The sequence below is a fragment of the Phalacrocorax aristotelis genome, chromosome 9 (assembly GCF_949628215.1).
Source record: "Phalacrocorax aristotelis chromosome 9, bGulAri2.1, whole genome shotgun sequence".
Taxonomy (NCBI): Eukaryota; Metazoa; Chordata; class Aves; order Suliformes; family Phalacrocoracidae; genus Phalacrocorax; species Phalacrocorax aristotelis.
The window spans coordinates 15,201,608-15,224,628 of NC_134284.1; the positions used below are offsets into that span (position 1 = coordinate 15,201,608).

General features: G+C 36.2%; 1 protein-coding gene across 8 annotated transcripts in view; it reads right to left on the reverse strand.

The window, feature by feature from the left end:
* Positions 1-23,021, reverse strand: part of CEP128 (centrosomal protein 128) — a 144,176-nt gene that overhangs the window by 24,876 nt on the left and 96,279 nt on the right. For all 8 annotated transcript variants that reach the window (XM_075103641.1, XM_075103640.1, XM_075103642.1 and 5 more), the window contains 3 exons: positions 18,981-19,004; positions 2,728-2,805; positions 821-934 (listed from right to left, as the gene is read on the reverse strand). In XM_075103641.1, coding sequence (XP_074959742.1) covers positions 821-934; positions 2,728-2,805; positions 18,981-19,004 — 216 coding nt within the window. The remainder of the gene's footprint in view (positions 1-820; positions 935-2,727; positions 2,806-18,980; positions 19,005-23,021) is intronic.

Consider the following 23,021-nt stretch of genomic DNA (forward strand, 5'->3'; position numbering starts at 1 on the left):
TCTGATACACTGTGTGTGATCCTATATTTCGAGCTCAGTTGCTCAGAGACACTGGTAAGATTCATTGCCAAAGAATCTTGATTTGATTGTGATGAGTAGCAGAAATACTAGCATGATTCCTTAGTTCTGATCACTTATTTCAACCATGTCCATAAGAAATTGTAGTTTTGCCAAAGTAAGCTAGTATCACAATGACATGCAGTGAAAAGGGCTAGGACAATGAACAAGCTAATATGAAGTGAAAGAAAGCGTGTTAACAATTGCAAAGGTGAACTCATTACAGGCAACGCTTCTAAACAAGAGCACTGGATTTGTATTGCAGGGAGTTAGGAAATTCTGCTTAGCCCTGCTTTCAATCCCCTCTGCCTGGATTTTGTGTATGTATGAGACATCATACAGCATCTTTTGTAAAGAATGCAAAGATTGGCTACTGAAAAATCACTACACACGATCTACAAATTAATCATCCTTTTAATGGAAGAAAACAGGTTTCTATTACATGAAAGGACAAGGGGAAATTGAACAAACCAATCAAAAAATTGCTGTAGACAGCAATTTGACAAAGCAGGTAAACGCTTCAGAGTAGTAAGACACAGTAAGACACTCTTCTGTGAAATTTTAAAGATTTTTGGGAAGTATCCATGGCACTTTACAATGAAGACGACACTTTTTTCATCAAATTTTACATCAGCCATTGCAGCTACGTAAGACAGAAACATTCATGTGTGATTTTAGTCTGTGTTTGTACTAGGAGTTAATATACATTAAATAAGCTTATGTTGCTGTAATCAGGAAACAGAAGTGGAGTACATATGCATACCTTGAATTGTTGGACTCTCTGTTTTGAATCTTCCAGTTGTTGCTGTAGAGAACTCACTATTTCTTTATACTTTGTATACCTTTCCTCAATCATCTCCCTTCGGCAATGGGACTCCTAGAAATGCATGGAAGGATCTAAATGATTTCATAATGTGAAAAGTAGTTAATAAATGTTGGCTGGCTATTGTAAACACAGGTATCACCAGGGATTTTCAATACAGAAAGACTGAATCAATTACTAACTTTCAGAGGTGGAAATACAGGGGCCATATGAAAGCCTAATGTTCTGTACAGAAAAGTAACGTTAAAATGAAAATAGGTTAAAATGTGAACAGCCTCAACCTTAACCAGTGAATGATTTCCTGTAACTTTCCAAACTTCAGTAATATCATACCTTCTAACAAAGAAATTCTGTAATGATGAAAAATTAATTACAATACTGTAGAAACAAGCACTTAAAGGAAAAAAGTGTCCTAAGGATATGGACTAAACAGTATTTTCAAATAAGAAAACGTAACGCTTCTCACTGAACTAGTTAATGATTCACTTGAATGAATACAACTACCAGACAACTTGTGAGGCATTATCAAAGATTTACTTTCTCTTTCCTTCTCCCTTCCTATGCAAACACTGAGGGAAGAACTTGCTAGCCATGGAAAGCAATGAATGGCTTTGAAACACTTCATTCATGCATATCACTTGAGAGTAAAATATGCTAATGTACAAAAAAAAATCCATTATTTTCAAATAGAAGAATTAATGAAACTCCAAACTGACATTCTCACAGCTAAGGCATAAAGCTTAGTTCTTGAATAATAAAGTCTTGCAAGTGTGAAGGAGCTTGTAGAAATCCTGCATTCAAACTTCTGCTTTGCCTAGATGAGAGCAGAATTTTTCCTTTATGAGTGTGGAACCATTGGAAACAGAAGGCAAATGTCAACCTCTGTCAGAGCAAAAAGCTCTTCTGGGGATACCTGGAATGCAAATTTAAAGCTATACATCTCAGCAATATTTTTCTTAAAAAAACCCAAACATTTCAGACAGCATTTGTGTTCCTAACTCTGATGATGATGACAGCAATAGAATAGTGTACAATTTTTTTACACATGACCTTGTGCAAGAACACTTAGAATAAAAAATGTTCCAAAAATGTATGTTTTGAAATGTTTATGGCTACCTCAGGATTAGAAATTCGATATAGCACATATATCAACAAATGCGTAATGATTTGCAGTTTGTGATTTAACACTGATTTAAAATTTACATTATGCAATGAGGTTCCAAATTATTTTTTAGTAAACCACCAAATTTATGTATGGAAAGTAATAATAAAGTGGTTTATCTACTTAGCCACTGAAGATCTAATTTGCGGCTTATCACTCTTGACAGTATTCCACCACTACTGTCAATATGTCCCACTGTGTCCAAACACACCTTGATGTGATAGTGATACTGGGAAAATAAGTGACATTTACTGGCATTATATCAAAACAAACAAACAAACAAAGGTGTAAAGCTCACCTATTTTCATTCTTTACTTAAAATATTGAAATAACTGGCATAATTTATTTCATTACAGAATTTTCATTTTTTCACAGGTAACATCAGAATTCACCACTCAATACAAATAGTCTGAACCAGTAATTAGGACTTGACCTATTATGCCCAGTTATCAATATTTGCTTACATTATGGAGCACCTCAGCAGTGTTACTAATTTGGACTAATTTATAACCTCAAAAAATCTGTATGCACATGAAAATAAATTTCTCTATGTTTTTGTCTATATAAAATGTACGTATGTAATTTTAAATATCTTATTAACCAATTTATCTATACATACGGAGAGGCCATTAATTAACCAAAATATTTTAGAACTACTGAAAGAGTCAAATAAAACCTTTCTCACTCCAATATCTTTGAAATCCTCTAACAGGCTCAGTTTCTCAGGAACAGACTCCAGGTGGTCTAAAGCTACTTGAGTACTCTAAAGAAAAGAACACGGGATAAAACTTTAAAAATTGATCAATTCTCTCAGCCATCTCAAACATTAAAAGCCTATTACATCTATAGAAACAGGTTTATAGATATGTATGTGTCTGTAAATTAAACATGTCAATAGTAAACAGGCTGTTAAGGAAAAAGGACAAAATAAAACACACAGCACAGTTTCCTTAATTTGAATCTCCATGAATAGTTACCAGTTTATTGAGAAGAGCAATACTTATTTACAATTTTGAAGTTTATGTAGCCTTCAGGATGAAATTTTCTTTTATTGCACTTCAGGGACTAAAGTACATTTAACAAAAATATAAATCTTTACTCACAATGTTTATATCTTTGTAGTTAACACATAGTAGAAACATCCTTTTTTTTTTTCTTTTCCAAGTACAAATATGTGCAGTCAGCACTTAGCTAAATATAGAACAATCAAATTTCATATTTTTGGTTTAGACATACACTATGTACTGCAGAAAGATGAATTACCACTCTAGGGAGAGTTAGTGTTGGACTCAAACCCAAGATTTCACATCCATACCCATGACACAAAAAATCTAGTCTGCAGCAAGATGCAAAGAACTGACGAAAATGAGTATCATGTTTTGGATTTTGTGCACAGGTGAAGTTGGTTGGTCATGCATAAAGAGTAGTCATGCCCCATAAGCCAGATACCTCTGGAGCTTCTCAAAGGCTGCCCTTCTATTATTTGCTGAAAAGCGAGTAGAAACAATACTGTTTGTACTTTCTGAACAACAGTTGGTATTTCCTCCACAATTCTACAGATCACACTTCTTTGGCTAAGGTTCTGTTAACCTGGTATGTAATCTACTGATAAGGGGCTTCATTAACCATATTAGTGCCCTGGCACTTTAAAGCAAAAATCTATACAACAAATAAAATTAATCAATCCTGAAGTCAAATACCATTATGCTGTAAAGTCTGTGCCAATTGAGTCAACCTGCCCTTAACTACAAAAGCTCTGCTGCTAGTCTTGGAAAGTCTCAATAAGATCAACATGAAAAACATTCCATTTACATCCCAGACTAAAGACCTGAACAGACTAAAACTTTCAATCACACCAGGATAAGAAAAATGAGTAGGAACCTCTCAACACAAGTGCAGTCTACTCCAAAAAGCTGTGTTTTGTATCTCATAAAGCTCTCTATCTTCAAAAGCAACCTGATGAGTCAAGACTGTAATAGTGCACTATGCTGGGTATAACAAACCATGAAACATCAGTAGTATTACAAACAACAAAAATACTTCACCAATGATTAATACTGAAGGGACTGTCTACAGGCTTCATTGTTATAAAAAAAGTGTATATGTCCATGCAAGCTAATTCCTTAGAGAAGAATGTGATTCTTCAAAAGAATAGCTCATAGGTATATTTCCTTAGTTAAAAATCAATCACACAAATTCTTCCATGGAAACGGGATAAATAGCAATGAAATGAATACCCATGAGCAGGCGGCTTAGATAACAATATCAATACTGTTATTTTAATATTTTATTAATAGTCCTAATCACATTACAAATAGAATGGATATTATATATTGTATATCAATGTAATAGGCACATTAATAATTTAGCAATATATTAAATAGCATTATATGCAATATATATTGTACATATATAAAGCAACAAGTATCATATATTTAGATATTATCAAACATTAATAGAAGTATTAAAATTACTATTTATACTGCTACCATTACTGTCTAGTGACCACAGATCTTTTTTCCTACATGCTGCTATTCATTATATAGACAAGTTACCTGCACAATGAACTAAACAAGCCATTGCTCCTATAATTTATAAGTAATATTGCAAATTACAATAACGTAATATATGAAAGGATTACAATAACATATGAGAAGACATCACATTTTGCTTTGAACCAACCACTTGCTAGCTTACATTCTCTCTCATTCTTACACTATAAGAGAGTGTACAACCCATCTCTTTTCATTGTCTCTCTGCAACTTCTCATTTTATAGACCTCTTGCAATCTTTCCCATTCATAGCTTTGTCAGGCTGAAGAGTCCTAGTGTACTTAGTTCTTCCTCACACGGAATAAGTTTCATGCCTTCGATTGTTCTTATGTCTTGTGGAGCCTCTCTATTTTTGTGGTTTTTAAGATGGAGAGGGGGCATAAGGAGTGGAGAACCAGAACCGAACAGAGTAACCTAAGTGCAGACACACCATTAATTTATAAGCAATGATGTCTGTCTTTGCTGCTTTCCTACCAGTTCCAAACATTCAGTTTTTAAGATTGTAAGAAATATGCTTTCCATAGCAAATGAAGGTCAAGTTTCAAAAACAATGGGATTCATTTGCATCTCACAGGACTGAACTTGCAACCAATATTCAGTCCCAATAAACTAAGGTAGTAGGCATGAGACTGTTTTTTCTGTTTCTGTAATTGTATGTATGCTAAAATATTAGTTTGGACAAGAATTTCTCTCATTTCCTGCAATTAGGAAAAATTTTACTGGCAGTTAATATGCTGATGATATTAGGACCTATTTCAATAAAACAATCACCAGTTTTCCAGATATTTGGGTTCTTTTCCCTTCTGAGACTAACGAGGTTCATCGAGTATCTCCCACCTTCTAGGAATAAACTTTTACCTTTAGAGTGTATGCTTAGCTAAAAAAGGGCTCTTTTATCCCTCTGTTACAATCTGTAGTAGAAATGCAAGATGCAGTAGGAGAAAAATATGCGGGAATTCCCAAACCTGGCACTTTTTTCCAGGATAATTTCTACTCTTCATACAGTGCAGAAGACAACAAGAATACATTGCAGTCAAAGGTGGTAGAACAATATCACCTCCATTACCACAGGAAAGGGGAAAGAATTTTACGAGAGGGTTGGATGAATTGTTGCTTCAAGAGCAACAGGAAGACTAAGTAGCCTGCAAAATAGAGTAAAAGGATTGACCAGCAAGGAAGGATATTTTAGATTTCAAGAAATACAGGAAAAGCTGTTCAAAGTGAAACAGAGTAAAACAAAGATGCTTCAATCATTTAGTGAGAACAAGAAAACAGAAATGAGACAGGCAAAATAAGGTGGAGATTATTTAGGTATGAACACAAAACAAAATGAATATTTTTGCTTTTCTTGTATATTAACACATTAATTTTGTTATATTTTTTAATTGTACAGGAATTATATAAGACTAAATATATGAAATTACGCTTAAAAGATAGGTAAGTCACTTTCTGAAATGGGCAGCACTGAGGACACCCGGTATAAAACAGGTCTTAATTGTAATGTTGACAGCTGACCACGGCAAATGCTGGAAAAAGCCTGGAAGGACAGAAAGGTGCATACTTGTACAGAGTTCCAGTGAATAAAGTAGGGCAAATCAGTTTTGCAAAACTCAAAGTCAGAATTAATAAAGGTTATTTCTTCTAACAAGAAAAAAGTATTTTCTTTTTTTCTCTCTATTTTATTTTTTCTCACCTGCTGCATGAGAAGGGAAGTTAAGTAGATTTCATGCTTAGCTAGCTGTGTTTGGACCAAAACTAAAAATTATTGTATTATCTTCATAAGAAGTCCTGTATTTTAATGTGGAACTTAATTTGCAATCAGGTTTTTTTACTTGCAAAATTCACCTAAGAAGATTTTATCAGGAGGAAAAAACCGAAACTTTTTCTGTAACATATCTGGTTTTTCACCAGAAAAGAATTACAGACTCTGCAGTTATGTATTAATAATGATTGTATAAAATAGATTCTTCTTCATATTTTCAGGATGCAATCAGAAAGGAAGCCTACATATTGCATTTAAAGTGTTTTTCACAGATTATAGTGTAGAAAAGCTTTTATAGCTATAAAATACCTTTTTTTTCCTTTTTTTAAATGCTACTATACATCTCCACTTGAAAGTAAAATTGCCTAGAGGTATCTATCAAACTCTAATGTTTCCCTCTTACAAGAATCAACTATTTCACTTTTACTAGAGTATAGCAGTATTCATTCATATTTCATGCTTCATTTAAAATGGCCTTATGTTCATCAAAGCATTGATTTTCCACTCCATTAATTTATGATGAAAAGCAATGTTTGCTGCGTCTTCCCAGAATAGCCCCTGGTACTGGTCTGCATGTGTGTTTCCAAGGCTGGGAAATATATGAGAGACAGCAGACCCTAAGCAATCCAAACTTAACTATATGTGAAAAAAAATACTGAATCCTAAGGTTCAGCAGTCAAACTAGTATCACACTAGTATCACACAGGTTCACAAAGTTTTTTACTTTGAACACCAACAACTCCCCTACCCCTTCAGAAATAGAATCCTTCTTCACAGGAAATAACCCCAAAATTGTAATACCCCTCAATCTCTCTTCTTGGTCCAACACCAAATTAAACCATGAATATTTTAAGCTTATGGTATATATCACCTAACACATTTTCCTAAAGTATTTCACTCATGAACTTGTGGTGGGTTGACCCTGCCTGCATGCAGGTGCCCACCAAAGCTGCTCTATCACTCCCCTCAGCTGGACAGGGGGGAGAAAATACAGTGAAAGGCTCATGTGTTGAGATAAGGACAGGGAAAGATCACTCACTAATTACCAACCACAGGACTTGATGTGGGGAAATTAGTTGAATTTATTACCACTCAAATCAGAGTAAGATAATGAGAAATAAAAACCTAACCTTAAACCACCTTGCTCCCACCACTCCTTTCTTCCTAGGCTTAATTTTATTCTTCATTTTCTCTACCTTCTCCCCTGAGTGGTGCAGGGGGATGGGGAACGGGGGCTGTGGTCAGTTCATCAAACGTCTCTGCCAATCCTTCTTCCTCGGGGGAGGACTCCTCACACTCTTCCCTGCTCCAGCGTGGGGGCCCTCCCATGGGAGACAGCCCTTCACAAACATCTCCAACATGAGTCCTTCCCACAGGCTGCAGTTCTGCACAAACTGCTCCAGCGTGGGTCCCTTCCACGGGGTGCAGCCCTTCAGGAACAGACTGCTCCAGCGTGGGTCCCCCCCAGGGTCACAAGTCCTGCCAGCAAACCTGCCCCAGCGTGGGCTCCTCTCTCCACGGGTCCACAACTCCTGCCAGGAGCCTGCTCCATCCTGGGCTTCCCATGGGGTCAAAGCCTCCTTTGAGCATCCACCTGCTCTGGTGTGGGGTCCTCCATGGGCTGCAGGTGGATATCTGCTCCACCGTGGACCTCCATGGGCTGCAGGGAAATCTCCGCTCCAGCACCTGGAGCACCTCCTCCCTGTCCTTCGTCACCAATCTTAGTGTCTGCAGGGATGTTTCTCTCACATATTCTCAATCCTCTCTCTGGCTGCAATTGCGCAGTTTTTTTCTCCCCCTTCTTAAATACATTATTGCAGAGGCGCTACCACTGTTGCTGATGGGCTCGGCCTTGGCCAGTGACATTGGCTCTGTCAAACAGACGGAAGCTTCTAGCAGCTCCTCACAGAAGCCACCCCTGTAGCACCCTGCTACCAAAACCTTGCCATGCAAACCCAATACATAACTGTAGAAAAATATACATTTGAGATGTCACATAGAGTTGAAATAAAGTTGCCTGGGGCACAGGTCACATCTGATGTACTGGCTCATCAGCATGCTATAAAGTATACTCAATTTACAGCAATTTTTTTTCCAACTACAGAGTTTTTCGCTTTTATTTCCACCATTTTAATAAGGAAGACTTGTGATCTGTTCTGAGCATAAAAGGAACTCAGGCCCTAAGTGTAAGCCCATGCCTTAAGCCATCCCATGTTTCAATTCTTTCTAAATTCCAATGCCAAGACCTCATGTCAACACTGTCTGCAAACAGAGTTAAGGAAAACGCTCATCATCTGTTCTCCCCAAGCATCTCCTGAATATCCTGAATATATCCCCTCTATTTCACATATTTTTTTTTCTTTTTTTTTTTTTTTTGGGGGGGGGGGGGTTGGGGGGGGTGGAATTAGCTGTACCTCAGCTAGTCCTCATTAGTTACATTATTAAATATAATCCTGAAAGCAGAAGACTAGCCTTTGAGTTACATGCATACTTAATCCTTCAGGTTTTTGTTTCATTGAGAATCATGTGGATAAAGGATGATATAAGCAACTTGGGTTTCTGAAAGGTTTTTTTAAATTCTTAAAATTTAAACCTAACTATACATACAAAACAATGGGCTCTAAGCTAATCGTTACTGCTCAGGAAGTAGCAATGATACATATTTCCAGGATCTTGCTAAGTCATTGCTCAATATCAACCAGAAAAGCAAAATCAACACTGGATATAATCAGGAAAGGAAAAAAAAAAAACAGAGAACATAATTATTCCCAAGTATGAATTTACAGAGTGCTTGCATCTTGACTACTGAGTGCAGCTGTGGACCTCTATTTCAGAACAGAAGTAGGAAAAGGTCAGAGAAGAGCAACAAGAATGATCAAAGCCACAGAGTGCTGTTTCCATGTTAGAAATCATTAGATAAAATGACTTGAAAAAACAGGACTCTTCAGCCAGAAAGACAGATGCCTGAGGGGAGAGATGACCAATTTGCATAAAATCAGAAGTCACATAAAGATAGAAAATTTTATGTGGGTTTAAGCAGAAAACTGGACAAGTGAATGAATGAATAAGGCCATGCAAGGGTTCCAGATTTGTGGAAACTATATCTAAGTCTGGAAGCCTCTGACCTTTGAATAGCTGGATTCAGAATGAATGAGTGGGAAAGAAACATACGTCAGTCCTGTTCACGCACTTCCCTAAGCATTTTATTTTGGCCATTGTTGCAATGTCTATAGCTGGGCTAGACTGACCTTTGGTCCTTACCAGAACAGTTCCTTTTATATTCTAAAATTCTCACAGTCTTCTAAGCAGTTCGGGAAGTGATTTGAATAGAATAACTCACACACTAACATTTTTAAGGACAGAAATGTGTGCCTTTTTCATAAAGCCTATGAAAAGAATGGTAGTGATGTACAAATAAAAACAGAAGAAATAAAAAGCCAAGCTTGTTAGAGGAAATTCAATAAAGAAGGCAGGAACAAAAGAATACATTGAAAAATGGGAGGGAAAGGTGATGAAAGAGCTTTTAGCCAGCCCACAGAATTGGCCTGGTAATTTAATGAAATGCACAGCAACCTCCTCAACGTGGATCAAATGCCATACTTGTATCATTAATGACTACACTCTATTCTATTAAAGGAGATGGATTTAGCCGCACAGATACAATGCGAAAAAGTATGTCAGAAGCACCTGACATAGAGGGCAATTAAGTACTGTTAACTTTTTTCCCAGAAATTGGAAAGCTCTATGCCATAATGCATACAAGTAATCCTAAAGAGAGCAATCAGATCTGTCTGCTCATTGTTTAACAGGGAACAGAAGGTACTGATACGCTGCACTGATGGTACCGATAAGAGGAAGACCAATTGCACTGACTGAAGAGTATTAATGGTATTTTACTTAACAGCAGTCTTTTCCATATTGTGAGTGCTATTAATCTTTCTGGTATTAAAATAAAGACTATTTACTTTGAAAAGGGGCGTTCTATGTTTTCACAGAGATTGATAAAACAAATTACTCATTTTCCATGACTTCATACAAACACTTTGATGTTTAAACTGCATGTGAACAGTTAATCCTCCTATACTGATGTATTCTTGGTGATAGACAGTTTCACACTGTCTCAAGGGACAGATCTAAATCAAAATCAGATACACGTTTTATTTTTAGTCTCAAAGCTGCAATGCCAAAGGCAAATAAATCCAAGCAGGTTTGTATATAGTTCTCCTAAAGTTTGCCTTTATAGTCGATATATTGAAAACACATAAACAAAAACCAGAAACCAAACTTCATTGACTTTCAAGTACTGTGCTCCTTTCTTTCCTGAGATAGGTAAAAACAAATGGCTATCTGTATTGCACAGATAGTTTTGAAAATTAGAGCTGACTTAAGTACCAGCTAGCTAATCCCCAAAGAATACCCATAAAAAGATTAAATGCAGCTGTAATTTTAACTGACTGCAATGCATGTCAGCAGGCAGTTACAATTGAGATGAAAGATGTAATGGTAAAGGTGACCTACAATGACTTATTTTTAAATGGCCTTAGCATGTGGAATATTTAAATAGCAAGAACAGGATGCACCCAGCATGTATAAAGGTATCCTTTGCTCTCCCTGTTAACGTTTGTAAAACTACGCAAACTTCTACGTGGCTTCTATCTCCAGCACTAAACTGATTCATCGTGTGCTTTTCTTTTACACAGGCTGTGGTTCTACCTAAGGGGCCTGAGGTTCTCTGTTGACTTTCATATGCCAGGCAAATTCCATGACAGCTGGGACATTCTGTGACATAGTACATCGTATGTATAGAGGGAACTTTAAGAAAAAAAGAAAAGTATTTTGTATTTTTTTATTCCATGCACACCATTACTCCAATTATACCATTGTCTTGATGATTTCAGGACATCAAGAAATCAATTTACCTTTACAAATGTAGGCAACACATATAAATTTATGAAGTTATAGAACACGCAAGTTCAACTGGCTTTTTTTTTCTACACTACATTGCTTCATCAACGTTTTAACCAGTAAGATTTTTTTTAAAGCAAAACCTACACTTATACTAATGAAAAACAAAAGACCCTTTTTAACAAAGCATTGCAAATGTCAAACGAACTGAACTTTGAATTTAGACTCCAGATGTTTTTGCATGGGGTGGACCACATTTTAATTAAGAGATCTTCATGGATGCTTCCTTTCCTGTTTACAATGCCATGGACCATCTCTTCTCTCATTCATGAGCACATAACATCCCTGTGGTAACTACGGGGGTTGTTTACATGGAAAAATATTAGGAAAGTATTTAATGAATTTTTAGTTGTTTGATGCATACTAGCAGCTGGAAATGTGGGGGAGACAGTGCAGTCTTTTGGCAAGCCAGCTCTCTGTGAATCATCAGTTAGCTCTCCAAGTACTACTGGGGGTTCACAGGAGTAGTCTTGAGAATCTATTCTTTATCTTTTACTAGGATTTTGATGAAGACACAATTACTGGAAATTAAAAGAAATATAACACAAGAATCAAAGTGGGTAAAGTGAAGCAATGTTAGTGGGCACACATTCTTAAGAGGTATTAAAAACCTCCTTGTCATTCATTCATGAATGCTATCTTCAACTTTCTGGAGCTTTGCAGACTAAAAATCTTCACATATAATTTATGTTAATGTTTTTTATACTCGCTAAGCCTTCCAGAAAGCATTAAAAAAATTCAGTGGACACAGCCTTCACTGGAAAGAAGAAATATAATTCAATTTTACAGCTGAGAAAAATTTAAATACAAAGAGAAGTGATTTAACCAAGGATTCACAGCAAATCAGTGTCAGAGTAGGAAAAAAATTAGGATTCTGGCTTATAAATTTCCCCATTTTATTCAAAAGATGCACAACAATAAGAGAAAAAAATATGATAGCATCAATAGATGTAACTGATGTCTGTGTTCCTAAGGTTATAATCTGATCAAATATAAAACATTTAAATCTAAAATGAAGGACCTAGCAGCACATTAGAAACATTTTAGTCAGTAGTCCACTGTCAAACAAAATTTTACCTTGTTTTACCTTGAATTACAGTCTTTTGTAATAAAGATTTATCCTGAGATTTTTACTTTCTCTAATGGAAAACTGAGAGGATTTTGGTTTATTAAAATCTGGCAAAAATGTTCAATATTTGCAACATGTGGAACACATCTTCAAAATATTGAAGAGAGCTTTCTACTTAAAGAATGTAAGGGTTGCATTAGGAGGGGTATTGCCAGCAGGTCAAGGGAGGTGATCCTTCTCCTCTGGTCAGCCCTGGTGAGACACATCTGGAGTGCTGGGCCCAGTTCTGCATTCCCAGTACAAGAAAGACATGCTGGAGGCAGTGCAGCAAAGGACAACTAACATTCTTTAAGGGACCGAAGCATCTTGCCCATGAGGAAAGGCTGTGAGAGCCGGGATTTTTTAGCCTGGAGAAGAGAAAACTCAGGAAGATCTCATCAATGTGTGCAAATATCTGAAGGAAGGGTGTAAAGAAGAGGGAGCCAGGCTCTTTTCAGTGGTGCCCAGTGCTGTAACAAGAGGCAGTGCACAAACTGAAACATGGGAGGTTCCACCTGAACACAGGAAACACACTTTTTCGCTGTGATGGTGACTAAGCACTGGCACACGTTGCCCACGGAGGTTGTGGAATTTCCATCCTCAGAAATATTCAAATGCCGTCTGGACACAGTCCTGGGCAACCGTCTCTGGGTGACCCTGCTTGAGCAGGGGGGTTGCACCAGATGACCTGTAGAGGTCCCTTCCAACCTCAACCAGTCTGTGATTCTGTAATGTATTACATTACTGATATCACCATTGGAGAAACTATGAAGTTACTAGACCAAGCTGTTAGACATGCACTGTGATTATCTAGCAATAAATAAATATTAAACTGTCATCCTGACTGCCAAACAAAGAGCAGTTTAATAAAGTTTACAGAGCTACCTACATTTTCCAACCTGCTCCTTACAGGCAATCTAGCAATACATTCTTAGGCCAATATTTTAAATATTCTTTAACAAATACACAATAGGATATTCCTGATTACACTCATCTGCAAATTTAGTATTCAAAGTCTCAATGCAAGTACCTATATTTTTGTAACAAGATGTTACTTTCTCACATTAATTTAGAAATGCCCTTTTACAAAATAGTGAAGAACATTTTTAATAGAAAGTAATTTAAAAATAATGCTATATAACAGTTTCTGAGGGAAGGGGGATTAAAGACGTGGCATAAGAAATATACATTTATTTATTTAGTTTGTGGACTGTGTGCAAGTACACAGCCTTAAATGAAATTCATAAATCAGAAAAGTTGTGCAGGATCTTATAAATCTATTTATTTCAGCATTTTTGGTTCCCATGCTAAATCCCAGAATTAGCCAGAAAGTGAGACGTAAGTACGAATGGGAGAGAAAGGCAATTGTTTAAAAAAAAAAATCATACTCTTAACAGCAAAAAAAATTATTTCACAGCAAAAAAATATCAAAATGTTGACAGAAGAAAACTAGAGGTGGCTGTATTAGCAAAACACTAAAAGAACAAGTAAAGCACCAAATAGTAGGGGGCAGAGGACCGATAACTAGCAGGGTATTCAACAAGAGCAATGGATATGTAGGGGGAGAAGGCAACATTAAGGAAGAAAGGAAGAGGAAGGGGAGCATCAGAGAAAAGAAACTGCTGGCTGCAAGCACCATCAGGCAGCAGAAGTTACTTGGTGGAACTGAGCAGAGGAAGGACTCGGAGAACCTTGGGAAAGTCCTCCATCCCCAGGAAAGGGAAGTGACACACTGGCTCTCCAATGAAAGGAAAGGAAAGGGCGAGGCAGGCAGGACAGAGGATCTCAGACTGTTGCTCCTCTCCTGGTCATTTTTTATAAGATCAAAGAATGGCTGTGTTCTGGGAGGACCAGAGGCCTTTGATGTAATGGTAGTTTTGGCAAGACACTACAGAAGCAAACCACAGGACAAGAAAGTATTAACCCTTAGGTTCAAGATTTTGTAAACATTCATACATACAAATTATGACACTGTTCAAATAACCTCAAGAGCTAACAGCAAGATTCACTTATTGATGGAAGGCACATTGAGAGACAGAGAGAGAGAGCGCACCCTAAAATGGATGGTGTCAGGCAGTCGCATAATCTCCCAGTGAAAGGCATTGGACATTGTCACCCTTCCAATTCTCCTTTTAAAATGGGTGATAAATCAGAAAACTGATGCAAATTTGAGCCTGTTGCTACAGTAGAAGAATCTAATAGCTTTTACATTGCTGAGTGTGTGCAGACAGAAATTTGTTTTACTGGTATTCAAAACCTCTACTTTCATAAATATAAACTATGAATTATAACAAAATACATAACTGTTCAAACTGAAAAGGAAATTCATATTAAATAACTATTCTGCAGAATATTTACAGCATTACTGGAGTTAACCCAGTTTTATGACGTTGTGACAAGAAGTTGAATCATATCCAGAAAAATCTGATCCAAGTACTCTAAGCAAGTGGTAACCTCACTTCTGGGTTCTCTACTGAAAGCAGCAAGCTGTCTTATTGATCAAAGGGTATAGAATGCATATGTTCACTGGAGTAGCTTCAGGACATGGTTGATTTAAAATTGAATTTCCTAGTCTTTTATGTCAGGCTAGTACTACTAAGTCAGAGGAATCTAACTTGCAGCTTATGCTCACAAAGAACATGATGTAGTTTACAGAAACCCACTGAAGCCCCAAGCATGGCATAGTAGCAGCATGCACCTAAAAGATGCACCCTACCTCATTATGAGAATTAGATACACTTCCCATTGTAGCTACATCTGAGAATACGATACAAACTTTTTCCCAAGAAAATCATACAACCTTTGTCTATAAATAATAGAGCCGAATCCTGTATGTAAGAACTAAGCTACACTCAAGAATAAACTAAATCATCTTATTTAAAGATAAATTGTATTCATTCTGACAAAACATCAGACTACATAATTGATTACTAAAGTAATCAGGAAAATTACTTAACAGCTATGTAATGATTAAATTCACTTTATTAAACAGTATTAAAACAAAAAAAATAGCCAAAAAAAACACATAACCTCTAGGTACTAAAAACCTCAGTTTTGCCTGTACTTATCACTCCGCTGGCACTTCTCATGAGTTGAAGGATTATTCCAGAATACACCTTGGTTCTCCAGCTCCTTTTATGTCCACTAGTGACTCTGTCCAAGTACTGCTCTTCCTTCTTACCTTCCAGCTTCTGCTCCTGTCCTGCGCACCCTGTTGGAGCAAGCAGCAGTGTACCTATCTACTGAATCATACTGTAGAACCGATCTGATTGAAGAAAAAGAGTCAAAAAATCCAAAAGCTTCTTGTGATTGAGAACAAATAGTACCTGTCTCCTTAAGGTAGTGACCAGATAAGGTGTCATGTCCTGAAGGACGATGGCAATACAGCACTTTCCTTGGGAACCAAGTGAGTTGGCTAAGGAAAAAGAAGATCCAAGGAACTGTAGCGTATAGCAGACAGCATGAGTCATGGGTAGGAGATAGAGCTTCCAGCTCAGACAGACACAGATGATGCAAGGGACACCCCTAGTTTATTGCAACTCACTAAATCACTGAGATTAAGCTAGGCTTGGAAGGTTTATTCACCCAGAGCTCTGAAAAGTATCTGCTAAATTCCTGTTACATTTCTTTCACACTTTTTTTTTTTTTGCCTAAGTTGCCGAGTCCATCATGAGGCTACTACAACAATTTTACTGGCAAGTGCAGGAGGCAGAAATGGCTGGATTGTAGAGAAAGGGAGGAGAGTGGCCTTCCAAATATAACTCTCAAAACATGTACATGTACACAGTTTTCAGGTCATTGTGTAAAACAGTTTGTTTAGGTTAAAATCTTAATCTGAAGATTTTTAAAAATGCACTTACTGTTAGATGTACATGTCTTTTCTGTTGCTTAGAAAAGTATGTGCAGCATAGAAACAATTTAAAAAGTGGCTGCAAGAGACTTCACACTTGTGGTAAATTTCAGACAGTTCTGTACTAAGCTTCGTTTATTCCTGTGCAGAGAAAATTCTTCCCAGTAAAAGGCAGAATAAGGATGCTGTGGAAGAAAATGCGGATGAGATTCCTAACCCAGCCATCCCATCGTCTCACAGTTTAAAAACAGCTCTAGAGAGCTGATGCTTTCCTATGTATTCTGTATAGCTTGTGTCTGTGTGTATTCTGGCTTTCCCCTTTCTTGCCCCTTTTTCTGTCTTGCATTTTGTGAATCTCATGAACTGCCACCTTTCTGTCAAAATTCTCCTAAGAAAATGCTTTTTCTACACTACTTAAACATTTTTTTTTCTCTAAGGGTTCTGTCTGAATTTGAATTTAATACCTTATGTCTCTATTCCATTTCTGGTCTCTATAACCTGAATAAAATAACAAAATATGTGAGTGGTTATACTTTTTTGATGTCATGCTCTGAGCACTCAAATATGAGATTATAAGAAAAATGTACAAATATATGAGTACCACAACTACCATGTACTCGTTGTTACAAATGCTGCATACATATACAGTGAAGTAGACATACACACTATAAATGTAAGGACTCTTAAGGATCCCTTAAACAGCAAGCCTTATTATTCTTTTGCTCAAGGGCTTTTCTGTCATAGCTCATCCTGACACACTCAGACCACAGAAGTATTAGTTTGTGTGTATTTTCTTTTTAAGATCAGTGAAGGGGGGAGGAGAGAGAGAGAGAGAGAGAGAGAGAGCACTATCATACTCATAACTGAAACAGAGATATAAAGGTCAAAACTACTTATTATTTTAAAGTATTCATTATCAGCTATCTAACATCTGAGTTTTGAGTATACTTAGCAATATATATAGCAAGAGCTCCCACCAAATTTAGCTATTACAAAAACTTTACATTTCTGAAAATCAGGCCTCAAAAGCCACAAATTCAGATACCCAGAAAATGAGGAACAAGAAGTAATCAACAGTCTGTGAAAAATCTAGTTTAAGTGATTTGCCTGACATCATAGAGGAACTTTATGGCAGAAGTAAAATTAATGCCTTGGGAGCATTTGACAGCGTTATTGATGACAATACTTTTCTTGCCTACAATCTCAGGGGTTAACATTACACATCTTCCAACGTCAGCAATAATGAAAGCAGTGATTGACTTCAAGCTGTAGGATTTAGCATCACAAATTTGCAATCAGGTGTTACCTCTCAACTTGCATTAAGAAAGAAAATTTTATTTTACTGATGATAATCCTCTTCCTTTTCTATCTGAACAGTAACTTACAAATCTTCCTTCTTAAAGTAGAAGAGATGGAAAGTATGAAGAGTAGAAAAGCTCCAGAAAAAACAGAAACAAACATTGTCAGAAAATATGGATTGAATTTGCATGATGCTGTGCTATTTGCAAGCAATTACCCTCTGCCTATTTCAGAACGGCTCTGGGAGCAGAAAGGACAAGGCATTTGCAGGCAGACTAACTTACGGTTCATGATAAACATGCCTGACTGGCTGTCACGTAAGCACACCCTGAATAAGAGATGCTCCTGGAACAGAACTAACATCCTGGCAATACTTTACACTCACACAGTACTATGAAGTGCCAGGACAGTGAATTTGAGCGTTAGCTCCCTACTCCCACAGGGCAGGAGTTCCAGCACTGCACTCTGATTTACAAAGGGCTTTTTATGTGTGAATGTAAGCTTTTTTTAATGTACTGAATATATTTTAAACATAATTTTTATATCGGAAGCTGTTTTCAGAGAAGCACAGACAATCAGGAAGGATTAAATAGTAATTCACACAAGCAAATTTTAAAAGTTTATATTTGTAGCCTTGATATTGTCTCAGTACTGGTTTCTTCAGATGAAATTTTCTGCATTTCCAGTGAAAAGAAACTACAGGTCTGATACATATTATTGTGTAATGATTTATTGGACATTCCTACATAAGAGAAAAAAATCATAGTTCAGAAATGCTAGGGCAAGCTGAGACCCATCCCAGGTATTGCACCTGATAGACTTACTAGCTTGGGACATCTGGATAATCCAGCTGCATTCATGGCATGTACACGCATGAAGGCTTTTGTCCTTCCAACTTAATATCTTATTAAATGATATTAATTAATCATTAAAATGATATTCCTTCATGCTTTCAGTCTGAAGTGTTGATATGGGCATGAACTGATTCTGTCTGTGCCAACCAGCATGAACATGTAAAAAGCACACGTAACAGCCACTGAAATGATTGGATCTATCACATGGACCTCAAACATTAGAAGCATTAGAAGTAGAAAAATAACATCCTTTGTTGGCTCAAATCTACGACATTTCTCTTGCCAGGGATGGAAGGAGGATTGAAATGTACAGAAAAACTACAGCATAATGTATTCCATGTAACCGGTGCTCAAATACTGTATTAAAAACCTACACAGAAAGGTGCAGTGTAAAATTATCACATCATCTTTTAAAAGTAAAATGACAGCTAAAATCCCAGAACTGAAACCATTTTTGTTAAACACATAAAAATAACATTTTTCATCATTTAGAAAAATTATCGGCAATGTCATTGTGATTAGTCTGGAAATGAATTTAAGGAACTTACCTTTTCTAGGGCCATAACACGTTCCTAAAAATAAAGTACAAGGTGCCGTTAGAAAGTAAAGAATCTGAATGTGACTGCGGTTGAACAATGATGAAAAGGAGTAATTTTGGGTTTTTTTGCTGGTCATAGGTATAGCCTTTTACAAAAATCTCACTAAATAGGAAGTTCTGTCCTTAATTGGACCTCTGTCCCATGTATCATACTATCTCACTTTTTAATTTACTCCATCATATATTTTTTCAAATAGTATAATTAGATTTTCAATATCGCTGATTTTTCTGTTATGTACCCCAAAGCTTGTTGTCTTTTTTTTATAATCTGTGCCTGTAAATCTAGCATGTTTCGGAGCTCATGTCACGCTAGCATCTGGTTTAGTTTTCTTTTAGGCATTTCCTTAGAAAACTAAAAAGTAAATTCCATATCATGATTTTGTTATCCAGAAATAGCTCTGAAGAATGTTTTATTAATAACAAGATGACATTAGTCAAAGTCTGATGTCAGACAAAAATAAAATGCAAATAAAATAAGCTTGTGTCAGTTTTAATCCAGCAAAAAAATATTGAGAACCCAGAATTTATAAATTTACTGTATGTATTTTAATATTCTATTTCCATAAGAAAAATATTAAGCTAGTAAAAATCAAGATCATATACTGTGGCACTATGTCCTGACTAGGTATGGTATTTTAAGTAAATACCTTACACTTTTTCCTGTTCTATCCTCCCTAACAGGTGAAAATAATTGTAATAATCTGGATTTACTCCTGCAGCATCCAAAGACAGTTAGACAAGCCTGAACTGATGTCACTATTTCAGAAGCAACAGGTACAACAAAAACTTCTTAGACCAATGGAAAAATCTGGGAGCCAGAAACAGTTCCTGCCATTTGCAAGAATGCAAAAGTATTTTTCTTTTTTTTAAGACTAGGTGGAAATGAGTTACAAAGACTCTTCCAGAGTTACTACTGTCTTTAAAAACTTTAAAATTATTATATTCACTAACTGAACAAGTGTACGTATTTGTGTAAAACCAGTATTTACATATTGTGTATTTACATATTTGTGTAAAACCAGTGTCCCTTGGATTACTGAAGGGCTAACTCTTATTCCTATAACCTTTTGAAGAAAAGACACAGTTCACCCTGCTGAAATGTTTAAAGCTTATTCACGGAATGATGTTTGGAATGCAAATGATGTTAGTTTTCATCAGCCACTTACAATAGTTGTACCTTTGATTACAGTTCTAAACTATAGGCAGAAAGTAAGACAATATAGTGTAGGAAAAATAACTGCCTCAAGTGAGGCTGAAAAAAAACCAAATCCAAACATCTGAAAATGACTAATTGGTTTTGAAGATGTACAAAAAACCAAGCAATAAGGAAAGTATGTACAAGGAAATATCTAAAGGGAAAATAGGAATGCACACATTAAAAAGTTTGACAGAAATCTAATCTAGTACACTCTCAAAATATAACTGTTAACATTTTGCCAGTAGTGGATGCCACTAAACTGGTTGATGTTGGAACTGCATACACAGTGGTTCGAAACTCCCTGTGCATAAACCAATGATAAATAATAAAACAAATGTACACAGAGAAAAAAAATACACTCCTCACCACTTTCAGTTACAGGATTCGTTCAAAGTAGCGGGTTTTTAAAAAAATAGAAAGATGTAAATCTTTTTTTTTTTTAATGGAGAATTATCTTAACCCTGGGAATCAAAAAACTCAGATACATGTCTCAGATTTCCTATAGACTTATTTCACCTATGGTTTAGCTTCTTATCAGTAACACCAGGATAATATGAGGTTCTAGAATACTTTGACTTGTCTATTAAAGAAAAGTTTGCTCGGTGCCCATCACAATGCACGGTAGTTTGGGATTCCAACTACAGTGTTGCATAAGCAAAAGTTTACTGAGTTTCACTACAGTTTTTCTCAGAAAAGGTAGTATATTAAATCCTAAGGTCTTTATTCTTTCTTGGAAGCGGGTATGGGTTACAGATAGAGTATTTCAGTACATCAGAACAAATTTGTGAGAAAAATATGTGAAGAACTCAGAAATATTTATTTTGAGGTGCTTGTTCCTCCACAAAATTGCAGCGGCTGTTACACTCACTCATATTTATTTAAAGATTCTGCAACAAAACCCAAACTCATTACTATAAAAAAGATGGTATTTATACGTCTCATAATTTTGTGGTGATATTGAACAGCAATTCAGATATAAATTTCTTTAGTTAAAAAGGACTACTTTGGAAAAAAAAAAGTCTTACAGTAAGTGTGTTAGTAGGATGATTCCAATGGTAGAATAAATAACGTTTTCAAAATTACTTATGTATTAAATAAGGCACCTGATCTAGCTGCCAAATTCTAAAAACCTAATAAACTCTTACAATCTCAGCAGATAATTTTCTGAAGACTAGCATGTAATGTATCAAGAAATTTACCATGGGTAATTTATACGTTATCAATATATTCTTATTTTCAAATTAAGATTCTGTATTTTATACTTAATTTTTTAATTTATATTAGCGTGTCACTAATTCCAAAGCAAATGAAAATGGCTTGCAAATGCTTATCCACATAGTTGAATACTGCAGTTATCATGCATAGCATATCATTTTCATGAATGCACTCTTCTTTATGATGGAACAGTTTTCACAAAGAGGAAGGTGAAAAAACCTTATAATCAGAGCATTTTTTTCTTCTAATAAAGTAAGAAAAGAAGTGAGGTGATATTCTTGAAGTGGCTATCAGAAAATGTAGAAAGTGGTCTAGACTCCTCGCAAGCTAGAAGTTGTATTGTGGTTAGTGCACATGTAACAACAGAGAGCAAGCATACATGTAATGAGAACATAGATTTTATCTAGGACATAAACTCTCATATATAACTATATAAACTCATATATACATATAAACTTATGTATAACGTAGGAACTCTAGTCAAAAGTATGGAACAAGTTCAAAATGAAAAACCAAGAGTACAGTGATGTCACCCAAAGTGTCAGCATCCTAGCTCCCAAAGCACCCTGTATCAAAGAACCACATATATTACATATAGTTTCCATCTTGACACATAATATAAGACAAGAGTCAGGTTCACATAGAAAGATGTAGCTGTAAAGATTCCCACTGTCTACTTAACGAAGTATTACTTCGTCTTTGTCATGCTATTTGCGGTCCAACATACTCTCTGACTAGAGGAATCATGAAAACTACTAGCCCAATATTTCCAGGAACAATCCTCATAAAGCTTCTTTTTTCTTTTGTCCTTTCTCATTTACAGCTGATGGCATTGTAGGAGAACTAATTGTACTTCATCAAAGTAATTTTTAAAAAAAGGTGCTCTTTGTCTCCCCTCAAAAAATGAGCAAACTAAAAGCATAATAAAACATACATCCTTAGCTCTGAGGAATATTCTTGTTACTTGATGCAGACACATGGCAAAGAATGTCATGATATCCTCAGTCATCATTTGCCCACAGCAATACACTGATTTCTGACAGAAGATTTCCCCACATCTCTAGCTGTTCTAAGACTATGGTCAGCGTTCATGGCTCAAGTAACAAGAAGTAACTCCTTCAGCCATGATAACCTGACTGCTTTCAATTGTCTGCCCATAGTCTTAAACATACAACCCTTCTGTCCGCCTGTTTCCTGAATGTGCTTTACACATATGGTCTGTTTAGACTGCAAAAAAAATGCATCAAGAACTGACTTAATGCATATAATTCTCTGTATATACAAAGATACTTATCAAAACAGGACCCCAGGAATTGTAGACAAAACCGTAACAATCAGCATGACCTATTGTCTACCGAACCACAGACTAATCAAGTACGACCTAATACCAGGGGAACCCTATCCAAGGACTGTAGGCCTTGGGGGCACTGAGTATTGTTTTATTTGCTAGCGGTCCTTAATTTGACAAATAATTACCTTCTAGCAATCTGCTTTAATGAAAGCATTCATACATTAACCAGCTATGCACATGCTTTGCTGAACTGGGGCTCAGAAGAAACAAATGTTCCATGTTACCTG